We start from the raw sequence: 15,808 nt of genomic DNA, 5'->3' as shown, positions 1-15,808 counted from the left end.
TTCGATCCTGTTTTAATTATAAGTTATTAGAGGCTTGGCGCTACACATCACATTTTGCTAATCACTCTTGGCTCCTCTCTTGTTCTTTCATCCTCTGTGCTTTTCTCTCCTCGTATGCTATAGCTGCTGGCAAGAAAGAGTATAAGATGAATGTTATGAAAATGGTTCCAGCCAATGTGTAAATGCTGGCTGAATAGCTGCCCGTGGAATCTCTTATCGCACCTGGAAATAGATAAAAACTTTTAATTTCAAATCGATAAAAATGAAAAAAAAAAAAAATCATTCTGTGAAAGATTCGTTTGGAGTATACGTGCTTTGTAATATATCATATATAATTATAGCATATAAGAAACAATAATTTTCATATAAGTTAAATTCAGTTCGTGTCCCTCCTAGAAATGATTAACGAGATCATGTGTGCATCATAGAGTTGATTGACACTGTAAGAGTTTGGGGAGGGAGTATGGTTTATTGCTGCTGGTGGGGGCTTCAGTTTTGTATAATTAATTATTTACTTATAATATAGTACTGACCATTGTCTATCGAAGCCACCAACTGCCATGGGGAAACGGTTCAATGTTGTGTTATATATATATATATATATATATATATATATATATATATATATATATATATATATATATTATATATATGTGTGTGTGTTTATATATATATATATGTATATATATATATATATATATATATATATATATATATATATATATATATATATATGTTTATATATATGTGTATATATATATATGTATATATATATATGTGTGTATATATATATATGTATATATAAATATGTATGTGTATATATATATATATATATATATATATATATGTATATATATATATATATGTATATATATATATATATATATGTATGTATGTGTATATATATATATATATATATATATATATATATATATATATATATATATATATACACACACAAAGTATATCCCTTTCCGAGTGGGGATAATCTAACGTAAGGAAAGGGTTTGTGTATCGCCATGATCAGCAAAGCTGTACTAGTCAGGGCCACCCATAGTACTGTAGGTTGCTTTGCTGTGAGCGATCAGACGAAATCTCCCACCATCACCAATGTGCACTGGCCAGCGAGGTTATTAAAACTGGCCAAACCCCAGACATAAACAAGAACATGCCTGAGGCCTTGGCACTGCAGTGGACTAGAAACGACTGCATTTGGTGTTTTTGTTACACACACACACACACACACACACACACACACACATATATATATATATATATATATATATATATATATATATATGTGTGTGTGTGTGTGTGTGTGTGTGTGTAGAAATCACGAAAGCTGACACGTAATGAATATAAAATGTATTATAGCCACGAAAGGAAAAATGAAAAAGACTTGATTGGAGTTAGTACTTTCATCCACTCAGGACATTATCAAACTCAGCAATGAGAATACATATACAAAGACATCGTATTTATACTGGAGAAGGGGATCCAACAGCTGTCAGTTTCTTAATAATTCCGGAGAAGTCATATTTTAGATAAAAGGATAATACTGGATTAACGGAAAACAGACCTGGGCTTAGATTCAAATTTCTACCTCGAGTACAGGAGATTAAAAATGATTCAACAATATTCCTTTGGAAATAGTCATTTACATGGATTACTTTTTCCGTCTTTGACCAACCAATTCTATGACTTGACCCTAACCAGTGGGAGGCCAAAGCATTATTAAGAGAACACCTGGAGACGGCCACCTGATGCTGTTTTAATCTGACTGGTATACTTTTTTATGTTTGGCCAACATAAAATAGGTTACACTCTGAACAAGGAATGCTATATATTACATTATTATCATTTCCAGAACTATTCTTAATTAACATGTTTTTTAATGTACAATTATATTTAAACACTACAGCAATGTCTAGTTTTTTCAAAAGGGGTATAACATCTAAAAAACAAACATGAAATGGCAAACAAAGCATATTATTAATTGTTTCCTTTCTCTCTAATTGGACACTATAAAATGTTTTCTTAGCCTTATTTATACATTTTTCTAAGAAATATTTGGGATAACAAAGATCTGTAGCAATTTTTTTTATTTTAGTGAACTCCTCCTCAATGTAATCTGGGTTACAAATTCTCAATGCCCTAAGGTACATGGAGGAAAAAACTGAATGCTTTATATTTTTAGAGTGACCGGAGTAAAAATGTACATATGAAAAATTATTTGTAGGCTTTCTATATATGGAAAAATTAAATTTATCTGTTTCTGTAACTATTAAAACGTCTAGAAATGGGATACGGTTATTTTCTTAATTTTCTATAGTGAATTTTATTGATGGTACTAATGAATTAATGATTGAAACAAAACCCTCAAGATTAAAAAATTTTTCTGAAATACCTAGTACTAACTCCAATCAAGTCTTTTTCATTTTTCCTTTCGTGGCTATAATACATATACATATATATATATATATATATATATATATATATATATATATATATATATGTATATATATATGTGTGTGTGTGTGTGTGTGTGTGTACACGCACATATTACACACTATTCTATATAATTTCTCTTCCTCTTGTTTTGTTAAAGTTTTTTATAGTTTATATAAGAGATATTTATTTTAATGTTATTACTCTTCTTAAAATATTCTATTTTATTTTCCAACAGATGTATTGATTATTATTATTATTATTTTTATCATTATTATCATTAACATTATTATTTGCTAAGCTAAAATCCTAGTTGGAAAAGCAGGATGCTATAAGCCTTATAGCAGCCTGCTTTTCCAACTTGGATTTTAGCTTAGCAGGTAATAATGATAATAATAATAATAATAATAATAATAATAATAATAATAATAATAATAATAATAATAATAATAATAATCAATATATCAGAAACTATCACATGTTTCCAATTCAAATTACATACCAAGAAGAGGTCCACACGAAAGGAACCAAACGCTGCTTGTGAATGAAGTGAGTCCTATTTCTGCCATGAGTTTTTCCCTGCCAACGTATTTCACCATGATGAGGTTGAAGAGACCCATGTAGATGCCGACTCCTAGGCCCCAGAAGCCCATGACCACTTGGATTGAGGTCAGGTCATTCAGGAAGCAGAAGGCTGTTTTGGAAAGACAAGAGAAAAACAATGGTTTTGTATTCAAAAGAGAATTCCCAGTTGATAGGTGATCCTAGGTGCTGTAAATTAAAAGAATGGTTTTGTATTCAAAAGAGAATTACCAATGTATTCAAAAGAGAATTCCCAATTGATAGGTGATCCTAGCTGCTTTAAATTAAAAGAATGGTTTTGTATTCAAAAGAGAATTCTCAGTAGACAGGTCAGGTCAGGTCATTAAAGAAATAAAAGGCTGTTTTGGAAAGACAAGAAAAAAAAGAATCATTTCGTTTTCATTTTCAAAAGAGGCTTTTAGAAGACAGGTAATCTTAGCTTTTTTGAAAGCTATGAATGAAGAGGAAGATATTCTATTTTCTGAGATATTAAGGAATATATTTAACTAAATATAAAGGCTAGATAGTATTTTTAGAGAAAGGTCAATTGAAATATTTTATCGTAAGGATAGTGCTCACTTATTAATTTTTATCCTGGGACCGATCATGGATTATCATGAGTATATATTGATTTTTTTTATTCAATGGGTTTGTTCACCTTGTTAGTATCTACAACATAAGATCCAACACGAAAATCAATGGTGTTTTAAATGATCTACGTCTCCGACAGTTTATCGAATTTGTAATAGGTACCATGTCGTTTAGCTCAGATCCAAATCTATATGTCTATTTTTTATTATGTTATATTTTCCTCGTTACAGTTTCCTTGATAATTAAAACCAGAATGTTATTGGCTAGTTTTGTTGCCATTTAGAGCTATTAATGGTAAATGGGCACCGTTTATTTTTGCAGTTATCACGAGGGAGGACAATCAATATTATGCATAGCAAATTTAATAGAATTTTTATTATCTAAATTCTTGTTTCTTGTTAAGAATATAGGAAAATCTATAACTTTTGATGGAATATAATTCCGAAAGGAAATTAAGACTAAAGTTATTAACGAAAAAAATATCGGACTAAATTACATCAAGAAATCTAAAAGGATGTGCATTTCGATCTCTTAAGAGAAGCTAGATATTTTTGTTAGCAACCAGTGAAAACTAGAATAATTAAAACTTACCAACAGAGAGCGCAACCGTAAGCAGAGTACCAAACATGAAGAACAACCTCATGTTGAAATTTGGTAAATCAGTCATTACAGAAACACACAGTCTCGTAGCGAGGTTCGTGATGCCAGAAATAGTCAAGCCGGCTGCTGCGTCTTCGACCGAGAATCCAGCCTCCTGCATGGCGAAGGGCATTATGGTCAGGAAGTTGAGGTAGCCGATGACGTTGAATGTCCCCCCGAGGGCAACGATGAGTGCCACTGGAGATTTCATGAGTGTCAGAGTTTTTAACGTGGTTTTCAAGATCCTGAAGGCTAGTTTAAAGCCCCCTGGACTGTCTAGCTTTTTCGCCTCCGCTCTAGGGTTTTTCAAATGCCATTCTCTGGGGTGGAAGGCGGTAGCTCCTATGCAGCAGTGGAGGATTATGCCACTGAGTACAATGATGGCTCCTTTGTAGGCAAATTCGTTCTGTAACTGCGTGATGATCACAGGGCCGACTGCTTGTCCGATTGACACCCCGGAGGACATTATGGCATTGGCGACTCCAAGACGTTTTTTAAAGTAGTGAGGTACTATGGAGTACGCCAGACAGGCTATGATCCCATTACCTGTAAATTGATAAATGGCTGTATCAAGCGTTGATGCTAATGGTGTGCGTGCAACTATAGTCAATTCTTTTAATAAGGCAGATTTGCACCGACTCGCAGGGGTGCCCTTTTAGCTTGGAAAAGTTTCCTGATCGCTGATTGGTTGGACAAGATCATTCTAACCAATCAGATAGCAGGAAACTTTTCCGAGCTAAAAGGGCACCGCTGCGAGTCAGTGCAAATGCGCCTCATTTAAAAAATTGAGTATAGATTGGCCTCTGTTCCTCTCCAAAACAGTAAAAAGTTATCAAATCTATAATAAAAACTATAATATTTCATAAATGTCTCTTTAGATTTTTGTCATTGACATCTGATAATAATCATTTTATTCTTCTTAAAAAGCCTAGCATTATATATGTTTTAACCGTGTGAATTGTTATGTCTTTATATACTTTAGCATTTTTTTTTATGAAGAAACAATTAAATTAGCCTATTATGTTGCAAAATAGGTTAAGTGAAAAAAATATATAAGGAAAATAATCACCAACCTCCAAGATAAATATTCTCAAAGTTTCACGAAAGGAAACGAGGAAGAATAACAATAAATCGTGACGTCACAATCGAATATATAGTGATACAATGTCTCTATTTTAGATCATTGTATTAGAAGTAGCGATTTCGTGTTAGGTGTAGAAATTTGATTTTTTTTATCTAAATTTAGTTCATTTTGAGGTAGATTTATATGATTCCTAAATTAAATAAGGTTGGTAGAGCCCTCGATATCTTGTTAATGCAATATTCTAGTCATTGAACAAAAACAAATAAAAGTCATAGCTAATGATTCTCTCTCGTTTTTTTTCGTTTTTTTCAATTCTTGGATTAGTTCACTATTTTCTTTTATTTTTGGGTTTATTAATTAAAATTAGTTATGTTGGTTATTTTAAGTATCTTTGTGGTATTAATATAAGTTTTACTAGCTTCATGTGTAGCCTGAAATTCGATCTTAGTATCCATATTCAAATTTAAAAGGTTTAAATGCTTAAAGGTCACTCATGAATGGCAGAGGCAAGGGACAGTAACATTGCTCTTTCAAGCAGGACAGTGCCCTAGAGACTGTCCATATTACATATGATCAGCGCCCAAGCCCCCTCTCCACCCAAGCTAGGATCAAGGAGGGCCAGGCGTTGGCTGCTGGTGACTTAGCAGATAGACATATAGGCTCCCCCAAACCCCCCATCCTTAGTTCACAAGGACGGTGAGGCTGCAGCGACTCGAACCCCAGTCTGGCAATCACCAGGCAAGGACTTTACCAGCAGGCCACCACAACCCTAATTTCTGTTGTCATTTTTATAATTAGGACTATGATTTCTTGAATGTCTATTCCACAATAATATTCCCTTCTATATCGTCCTGGAAGATTTCCCTGGAAATCCTTCAGTGTCCGCAAAGCACACAGTAAAGGTGCCAAGTCCTTGAAGATTTTCCTGGAAGATTTTCCTGGAAATCCTTCAGTGTCCGCAAAGCACACAGTAAAGGTGCCAAGTCCTGGAAGATTTTCCTGGAAATCCTTCAGTGTCCGCAAAGCACAGTAAAGGTGCCAAGTCCTGGAAGATTTTCCTGGAGTGTCCGCAAAGCACACAGTAAAGGTGCCAAGTCCTGGAAGATTTTCCTGGAAGATTTTCCTGGAAATCCTTCAGTGTCCGCAAAGCACACAGTAAAGGTGCCATGTCCTGGAAGATTTTCCTGGAAATCCTTCAGTGTCCGCAAAGCACACAATAAAGGTGCCAAGTCCTGGAAGATTTTCCTGGAAATCCTTCAGTGTCCGCAAAGCACACAGTAAAGGTGCCAAGTCCTGGAAGATTTTCCTGGAAATCCTTCAGTGTCCGCAAAGCACACAATAAAGGTTCCATGTCCTGTAAGATTTTCCTGGAAATCCTTCAGTGTCCGCAAAGCACACAATAAAGGTGCCAAGTCCTGGAAGATTTTCCTGGAAATCCTTCGGTGTCCGGAAAGCACATAATAAAGGTGCCAAGTCCTGGAAGATTTTCCTGGAAATCCTTCAGTGTCCGTAAAGCACATAATAAAGGTGCCAAGTCCTGGAAGATCTTGGAAGTAACCATTCCAATCATATCCAGATCTAGTACTGTATATGATTTGAGTACATTCTTGTTGTGAAGTAACAATAAACAAAACTGCCTTCTCATTACCTGTACCTGGAAGTAAGAAGTTGAATTTTAGTGTCTATCTCGAGATATGGCTTTATAAAAAGAATGTGTTCTCTCTCTCTCTCTCTCTCTCTCTCTCTCTCTCTCTCTCTCTCTCTCTCTCTCTCTCTCTCTCTCTCTCTCTCTCTCACACATATTATTTTCATATGTTTACATTTCAGAAGTCATACTATTTATATGAAAGATTTTTCAATATTTGCTCAACTTATGTGCATGTGTACATTTCAGAAGTCATACTATTTATATGAAAGATTTTTCAATATTTTCTTAATTTATTTTCACATGTGTACATTAAAGAAGTCATACTATTTATATGAAAGATTTCTCAATATCTACTTAATCTAGAGAAATTTAGCGATTACAAGAAACAAGCCCTTGAGATTACCAGTGACGAGTGAGAACGAAACTAGAAGCAGCCACGGAGAGTCTGCAAAAGCGGTCGAAAGAATCCCAGCGAAGATCATGATAGTGCCCACGTAAGCCGTGGTCCTAAATCCAAATTCTTCGACGAGAGCATTCAAGAAGATGCCAGCCATTGTCATCATGAATCCCATCAGGTTGTAGATCCAAGAGGTGAAAACGGCGGAGGTCCCCAAATTCAACAGGAACTCGGAATAGAGGATCCCGAAGCAGGGGGATACCATGTTCACCATCATCTGCAAGACATAGGCATTATTATTATTATTATTATTATTATTATTATTATTGCTTGCAAACCTACAATCCTAGTTGGAAAAGCAGGATGCTATAAGCCAAAGGGCTCCAATAGGGAAAATAGCCCAGTGAGGAAAAAACATAAGGAAATTACAAGAGAAGTAAATAACAATTAAGATATTTTAAGAACAGTAGCAAGATAAGAATAAATCTTTCATATATAAACTATAAAAACTTGAAAAAGAGTAAGCGAAGCAAGGTAGAATAGTGTGTCTGAGCGTTCCCTCAAGCAAGAGAACTCTAACCCAAGGCAGTGGAAGACCATGGTACAGAGTCTATAGCACTACCGCAGTTTAGAGAACAATGGTTTGATTTAGAGTGTCCTTCTCCTAGAAGAGCTGCTTACCATAGCTGAAGAGTCTCTTCTACCCTTGCCAATAGGAAAGTAGTCACTGAACAATTACATTGCCGTAGTTAACCCTTTGAGCGAAGAAGAATTGTTTGGTAATTTCAGTGTTGTCAAGTGTATGAGGAAAGAGGAGAATGTGTAAAGAATAGGCCAGACTATTCGGTGTATGTTTCGGCAAAGGGAAAATGATATATCATTATCATCATCATCAGCCGTTACTAGTCTGCTGCAGAACAAATGCCTCAGACATGTCCTACCACACCCATCTGTATATTGTCTTTCTATGCTAATCCATACACTCAAATTTTCTTAGTTCGTCAATCCATCGTCTTCTCTTCCTTCCCCTGCTAGGTACCCATTCTGTTATTTTTAATGTCCATATGTTATGTGTCATATCATTATATGACCTACACATGTACATTTCGTTTTCTTACATGTTAGAATATCCTCTACTTTAGTTTGCTCTTGTATCCATGTTGCTCTTTTTCTGTCTCTTAGTGTTATTCCCATCATTATTCTTTCCATAATTCTTTGAGTTGTATCTTGCTTATGTTCTGAGGCTTAAGTAAGGCCCCAAGTTTCTGATGCACAAGTTAATACTGGTACGACTATCTGATTGAATATTTTTCTTTTTAGAGAGAGCAGCATTTTACATTTCATAATCTTATTTTTTTTACCAAAAGTTCTCCATCCCATGCTTATCCTTCTTTTAATTTCGGCTCGTGTCCTAGATAAACACTTACTGTCTTTCCTAAGTACGGTAGGTATACTTATTAACCATCTCTAGAGGCCCTTCCATAACTCTTATTTGTTGTTTCAACATTTTCATTGAACATTATCTTAGTTTTACTCTTATTCATTTTCAGTCCTGTATTTCTGCTCTCTCTATTCAAATCGTCTGTCATCTTTTGCGATTCCTCCCATGATTCGCTAAATACAGCTATATCATCTGCAAATCCGTAGTTGTCAAGGTGTGATATATATATATATATATATATATATATATATATATATATATATATATATATACATATATATATATATATATATATATATACATATATATATATATATATATAATGTGTGTGTGTGTTTGTGTATACACACATGCTCGCACGCATTTACACATGTTATCAGGACACGAATTGTTTTATTTGCATACTTCCTCGTGGAACATAGACTCAATTAGTAATTAAGATAACTATACTTTGTACTAGACTCGATCGAACTGTAAACAAGATAATTATAATTTGAGTAAATTTTGATCGAAATGAACTATAAAACTCATAGCTTTAAAACAACAACTGCGTCATTACACAATGCAATAAATGTTTGAAGTAAAATATAGCGATGTTATTATCTCGTTATTTATAAAGGAAATGTAAAGTACGTTGTTAGGACCAGTGGTTACCTATTCTTTTATAACAACTGAATGTGTAAAAGCGAACTTTACTCAAATTCGTTATTCATCACATTTTAAATGGTTTAACTTTTAAGGTAGAATGGGAAAAATACATTCGCGTTTAGGTCCTGTTGTGATAGCTTACTGGAAACTTCCTTGCCTGGCAATCTGATAGGCCTTTATTCTCATAATTTATTTATTTCCTTATTTCCTTTCCTCACTGGGCTATTTTTCCCTATTGGAGCCCTTGGGCTTATAGCATCTTGCTTTTCCAACTAGGGTTGTAACTTGGCTAATAATAATAATAATAATAATAATAATAATCTGTTGGACTGGGGTTCGAGTTTCGCTCGAGCTCGATCGTTTCTTGTAGTGTCTGTAACCTCACCATATTTGTAAACTAAGGATTGAGGGTTTGGGGAAGCTTGTATGTCTACCTGCTCATCAGCAACCATTGCCTGGCCCTCCCTGGTCCTAGACTAGGTGGAGAGGACGCCTGGCGGCTGATCATATGTATATATGGTCAGTAAGGCATTATCCAGCTAAGGCATTTTTACTGTCCCTTGCCTCTGCTATTCATGAGCTAGCTTTAAACCTGTGTGCGCAATCGTCTACTTGCCTTGTGCACTTATTCTTTTGGAATTCATATTTAAAGTAGTATAATCTATGAGTTATCCAGCCCTTATTTTTTTTTTCTTTTTTTTTGTAAAAGTTATTTAAGTTATTCTAATCATTATATTCTAAAGTTTTTTTTTTTTTTTGTACGGTTTTTTTTCAGTATTGTGTGTAGCGTTCAATTGATTCACTGGTTAGGAGTTATCTGGTATCCTGTGTATAGCGTTCAATTTTCTTATTTTACGAAAAGTCCGTAGAGTATATAAGCTTAGACATTTCCTTTAATCGAGCGAAATCGCCACGCTACTTGTAGCTAGCGAAGGTGAATGGAAGTTATTCTTCATGGGAATGCAAAATGTTTGGGGAATGACCACCCCATTGATAGGTCGAAGGCGAGGGGTCCAAGTGGAGTTATGACATTATTTTCACCCAAGTTAACCTTTTTCAGGTCAGGGAAGCACTGTGACCAAATACGCGACCCGTCAAAAATGACGGCTAAATATCTAGACAAACACACACACACACCCTTCTCTCTCCCCAGAGTATATCTACTCCGTCTCCCCCATATTGTACGGACAGGGAGAGCTGGGTGTGATATATATATATATATATATATATATATATATATATATATATATATATATATGTATGTATATGTATATATATATATATATATATATATATATATATATATATATATATATATATATATGGTATAAACTTCTACCCTCGTAGAAAAACCGCATTTTCTTTTCTATTCAAAGAAATTATTTGATGATTTTTACTAATAAATATTTCTCATTTATGTGAACAAATTTTATACAAAGGCAAACATTTGTTTGGCTCGTTAAGAAGTTAAGGCCATTTGATCTGGGCCCGAGCTGTGGTTGTCAAGCAATACGAGACAGAAGGCGAAAAAAAATCAAACCTTAGCCAGCAAGTAGAGTGAAGGGAAGTATACGTTATGCATATAAAAGTTAAAGTTGCTGATAACTTCAAGATGAAATATCGCTCTTGGAAAAGCTTGTACATTCTATTTGTTTCCTATTACGGTAAAAACATAAAAAAATAAAAAAAAATAAAAAAAAACTACGTGAGTTACTAGGAAATTTCATAAGTGAATGATTCGTCAGAATAGGAATGTTAATTTAGTTACGAGAAATCTTTTATTTTCATATCAAAATCATTATAAAAATAGGGAAAGAGTATCTTGGCATTTTTAATAGTTCCATGTCTGTTGATTTATATAGTTTTACGTAATTATTATTATTATTACTATTATTATTATTATTATTATTATTATTATTATTTTTATTATTATTATTATTATTATTATTACAAGCTAGGCTTTAACCCTAGTTGGAAAAGCAGGATGCCATAAGCCCAAGGGTTCCAACAGGGAAAATTAGCCCAATGAGGAAAAGAAACAAGGAAACAAATAAACTACAAGAGATGAATAAACAATATAAATAGAATATTTCAAGAACAAATTAGATTACTTCAATACTTTAGTCACAGCAGACGAAAAACGGTCGTCTGAAGTGGTATCAAACAGTGTCATGAAATAACAATTACTGTTAAAGAAAAAAAATGGTTTAAACCAAATATCTTCGCCACGAATATATATTTTAACGAATTGAAGGTCACCTTTTAAACACGGAACATCACCATTCTCTCTCTCTCTCTCTCTCTCTCTCTCTCTCTCTCTCTCTCTCTCTCTCTCTCTCTCTCTCTCTCTCAGTAATGTCATTGTAGTGGACTATTAAGAAAGGCTTATATAAGCAAAAAGAAGTATACTTATGCATGAAAATATCTCTCTCTCTCTCTCTCTCTCTCTCTCTCTCTCTCTCTCTCTCTCTCTCTCTCTCTCTCCTATGATAGCCTTGAAGAAAGCCTCGCCTCTTTTCCATTGGACAATCGTTTAAGTTTTGGCGTTGTCATACCCAGAGGTCCATACCCTTTTACTTATTAGCAAAGCGAGTCGCCTACTCACATTTTAGATCTAATTAATTATTATTTAATCTCCAAAGGGAGCAGGATGTTATAAAAACGTTTCTTTTGTGGTTATTATAACAAATGGACCCTGTATTTGTAATTCGCTCCCGTGTGCGAGAAGTAATTCTGATATAGTAGTTGATATCATGGAAGAATTGAGCAAAGTGAGTCTCTCCCGAATGTAAATGATAGTCATGCAGAAGAACCGTGACTCACGAGGTCAAGGGTTATGAAAGTATATTATTACAATCTCAAGTTTTTTTTTTTTTTTTTTTTTTTTTTTTCAATCTCCACTTTTAGCTACATAACAGCTAAAACTTACCCTGGATTGTTTCGAAGAACATGATTTACGAACAGCAATTATATTAAGATTACATAAAGACTAAATGCCTGTTTGTATTTAATTACAAATGGGTACAATAAGTTTATTCCATTGCCTAAATAGTTTGTGCTATGAAAGGTAATAAAGACGTTGAATGTTCCAAATAACAAGTTTACTTAAAATATTAGGTAGTAGGTTGGCCAGGGCACCAGCCATTCATAGAGATACTACTGGTAGAGAGTTATGGGGTCTTTTGACTGGCCACACAGTACTACATTGGATCCTTCTCTGGTTACGGTTCACTTTCCCTTTGCCTACACACACACACACACACACACACAAACACAAACACACACGCACACACACACCGAATAGTGTGGCCCATTCGTTATATAGTCTCCTCTGTCCTCATACAACTGACAACACTAAGATCACCAAACATTCTTCCTCCATGGAGTCACTGCACTGTAATTGTTCAGCGGCCACTTTCCTCTTGGTAAGAGTAGAAGAGACTCTTTAGCTATGGTAAGCAGCCCTTCTAGGAGAAGGACACTCCAAAATCAAACCATTGTTCTCTAGTCTTGGGTAGTGCCATAGCCTCTGTACCATGGTCTTCCACTGTCTTGGGTCAGAGTTCGCTTGCTTGAGGGAACACTCGGGCACACTCTTCTATCTTGTCTCTTCCCCCTTGTTTTGTTAAAGGTTGTATAGTTTATATAGGAGATATTTATTTTAATGTTGTTACTGCTCCTAAGATATTTTACTTTTCCTTGTTTCCTTTCCTCACTGGACTATTTTTCCTGTTGGAGCTCCTAGGCTAATAGCCTCCTTCTTTTCCAACAAGGATTGTAGCTTAGTAAGTAATAATAATAACGATAATTGAATGAGAAATTGGGTGCTTAAGCAAGATATTTTCATGTTCATTGGCATTTTATTTTGTATATGGAAAGGCCGCATGTAAACAAAGAAAAATATAGATGATAAGAGTAGGAGCTGACTCTTAAGAGATGCTATGAACCTATGATTGCGGAATGCTATAGGAACCTGGGAACATGGAAGCATGGATAGAAATCCAAAGTCTGGCACCAGGGGGAATAAGATAGACGCCAGAGATGTTTGAGTATTGTTGATCATGAAATAACTGTGGTGGCCTAGCCACCTATTATTATTATTATTATTATTATTATTATTATTATTAACCGCTCATCTATCAATGGAGATAATGAATATTCTGTCTCATGTCTCAGTGGAGAGCCACAGAAGTGGATCCTTGAATGTAGATGCTGTAGTTCTTACACTCTTCTTTTATTAGAGGGGAAGGTCAGCCTTGACCTTGAGTATTCCTTGAAGCGACAAGTATTCCTCTGAGATCAAGATTAAATTGCATAAGGGGAGTCTCTCTCTCTCTCTCTCTCTCTCTCTCTCTCTCTCTCTCTCTCTCTCTCTCTCTCTCTCTCTCTCTTGTGTTTTAAGCTTTTCAGAAAGCGGTATATTGTAATTAAGTTGTAATAAATAAACAATGTTAACAAGGAAATGGTTTTCAATTGAATTAAAAATAAAAACTAAGATATCAAGATATTAATGTGGCAATCACAATACGCTGTGAATATGATCATATATATATATATATATATATATATATATATATATATATATATATATATGTGTGTGTGTGTGTGTGTGTGTATATATATATAATTATATATATATATATATATATATATATATATATATATATGTACATATATTATGTATATAATATATATATAGCTATATATATATATATATATATATATATATATATATATATATATATATATATATATATAATATACTTATTTTTCTCTTAGTTAAAAGGCCAGTTGCATTGCCTTTCCTCTCTTCCAGGATTGGCTACATTAGTGACTTCTGTTATCTGTTTATTTGTCATTCTAAGTTAAAAAGAAATCCTTCCCACACTTAATTGAATACTACCTCTCCTAGAAATCCTCCGAAGGCTACGATCCATCCCCAACCTCCATCAGGTATCTCGTCGTCTTCTTCCTTTTCCATCGCTGAATTAACATTCACTTCATTACTTGATTGTGATCCAGTAACATCATTGGGTGTGGTAAGTTCATTTTCAACGTGGGTTGCGTCATCTGTTGTCCGTTTTCTATTGGGGACGCTGTCCTCTGTCCCGGGGTCATTTTCTTTTCTATAATTCGGATCGGTTTCAAATTCGTAAGCTCTGTTGCGGTATGACAGTTCTAACACGTTTTCTTTATCCACACCCATCGTTCTTATTTTATATATATGATATATACAGTATGTAGAATATTCATATGTATGATTTGGTTATATTGTTAAACCTTTTCTTTATGCACTTTATAACTGTGTAGTATTTTCCTTCCTTTTTTTCCCTTCCTATCATAAATTTCTACTTCGTAGAATGTTATTTTGAAATTCTACACTACACACTCGAGATCTAACGATAAATGCCATCAAGTCATCGTCCTAAAAGTACGATTTTAAACTGCCACTCTACTCAAGGATGACAAACGCCTCGAGATGATCACTCTCCCGTCAGCTTGACGCTTGCACTGAATCAGCACGAGATGTGCCCTGTAGTAAAGCGAATTTTACTGAGCTCTCGGGTCTCTTGACGCAGATTCACCATTACAAGGCATTCGTATCCTTGGCCGTGTGAGTGCCAAGAGAGGGAGGTGAGGGTTTGGGAGAGGCTAGAGGGGAAAGAATGATGTTTTGACATGTCATGTAGCCTTTATTCTATGACTGGTTATTATTATTATTATTATTATTATTATTATTATTATTATTATTATCAATTAATATTATTATTATTATTATTATTATTATTATTATTATTATTGTTAGTATAATTATCATCATTATTGTTAGCATAATTATTATTATTATAATTATTATCCTTATGATTATTATTATAATTATTATTATTATTATTATTATTATTATTATTATTATTATTATTATTATTATTATTATTAGCTAAGCTACAACCGTAATTTGAAAAGCAAGATGCTATAAGCCCAAGGGCTCCAACAGGGAAAAATTGTTTGTATGGAGCTTTAGTGTATTTTGTGTTGCTACTATTCTTAAAATATTACATTTTTAGTTTATTCTTACATCTCTTTCCTCACTGGGCTATTTTCCCCTGTTGGAGCCATTTGGCTTATAGCATTCTGCTTTTCCATTTAGGATTGTAGTTTAGCAAGTAATAATAATAATAATAATAATAATAATAATAATAATAATATCTATCAATTGATAGTTTGGCTATTGAAAATTATATTCTGTTGAAAACTTCATTGACTGTTGGGTGAGAGAGAGAGAGAGAGAGAGAGAGAGAGAGAGAGAGAGAGAGAGACGTGTTATGACTT

General features: G+C 34.1%; 1 protein-coding gene across 1 annotated transcript; it reads right to left on the bottom strand.

The window, feature by feature from the left end:
- On the bottom strand, nt 1-14,987 carry LOC137646894 (monocarboxylate transporter 12-like). Its single transcript, XM_068379963.1, has 5 exons — nt 14,382-14,987; nt 7,395-7,666; nt 4,213-4,811; nt 2,951-3,142; nt 1-222 (listed from the first exon to the last, which is right to left on the bottom strand). The coding sequence occupies exons 1-5, from the start codon at nt 14,682-14,684 to the stop codon at nt 62-64; spliced, it is 1,527 nt and encodes a 508-aa protein (XP_068236064.1). The 5' UTR covers nt 14,685-14,987; the 3' UTR covers nt 1-61.
- Between the last annotated feature and the right edge of the window lie 821 nt (nt 14,988-15,808).

The sequence above is a fragment of the Palaemon carinicauda genome, chromosome 9 (genome assembly GCF_036898095.1).
Source record: "Palaemon carinicauda isolate YSFRI2023 chromosome 9, ASM3689809v2, whole genome shotgun sequence".
NCBI lineage: Eukaryota > Metazoa > Arthropoda > Malacostraca > Decapoda > Palaemonidae > Palaemon > Palaemon carinicauda.
This window is presented reverse-complemented; position numbering and strand designations above follow the sequence as displayed.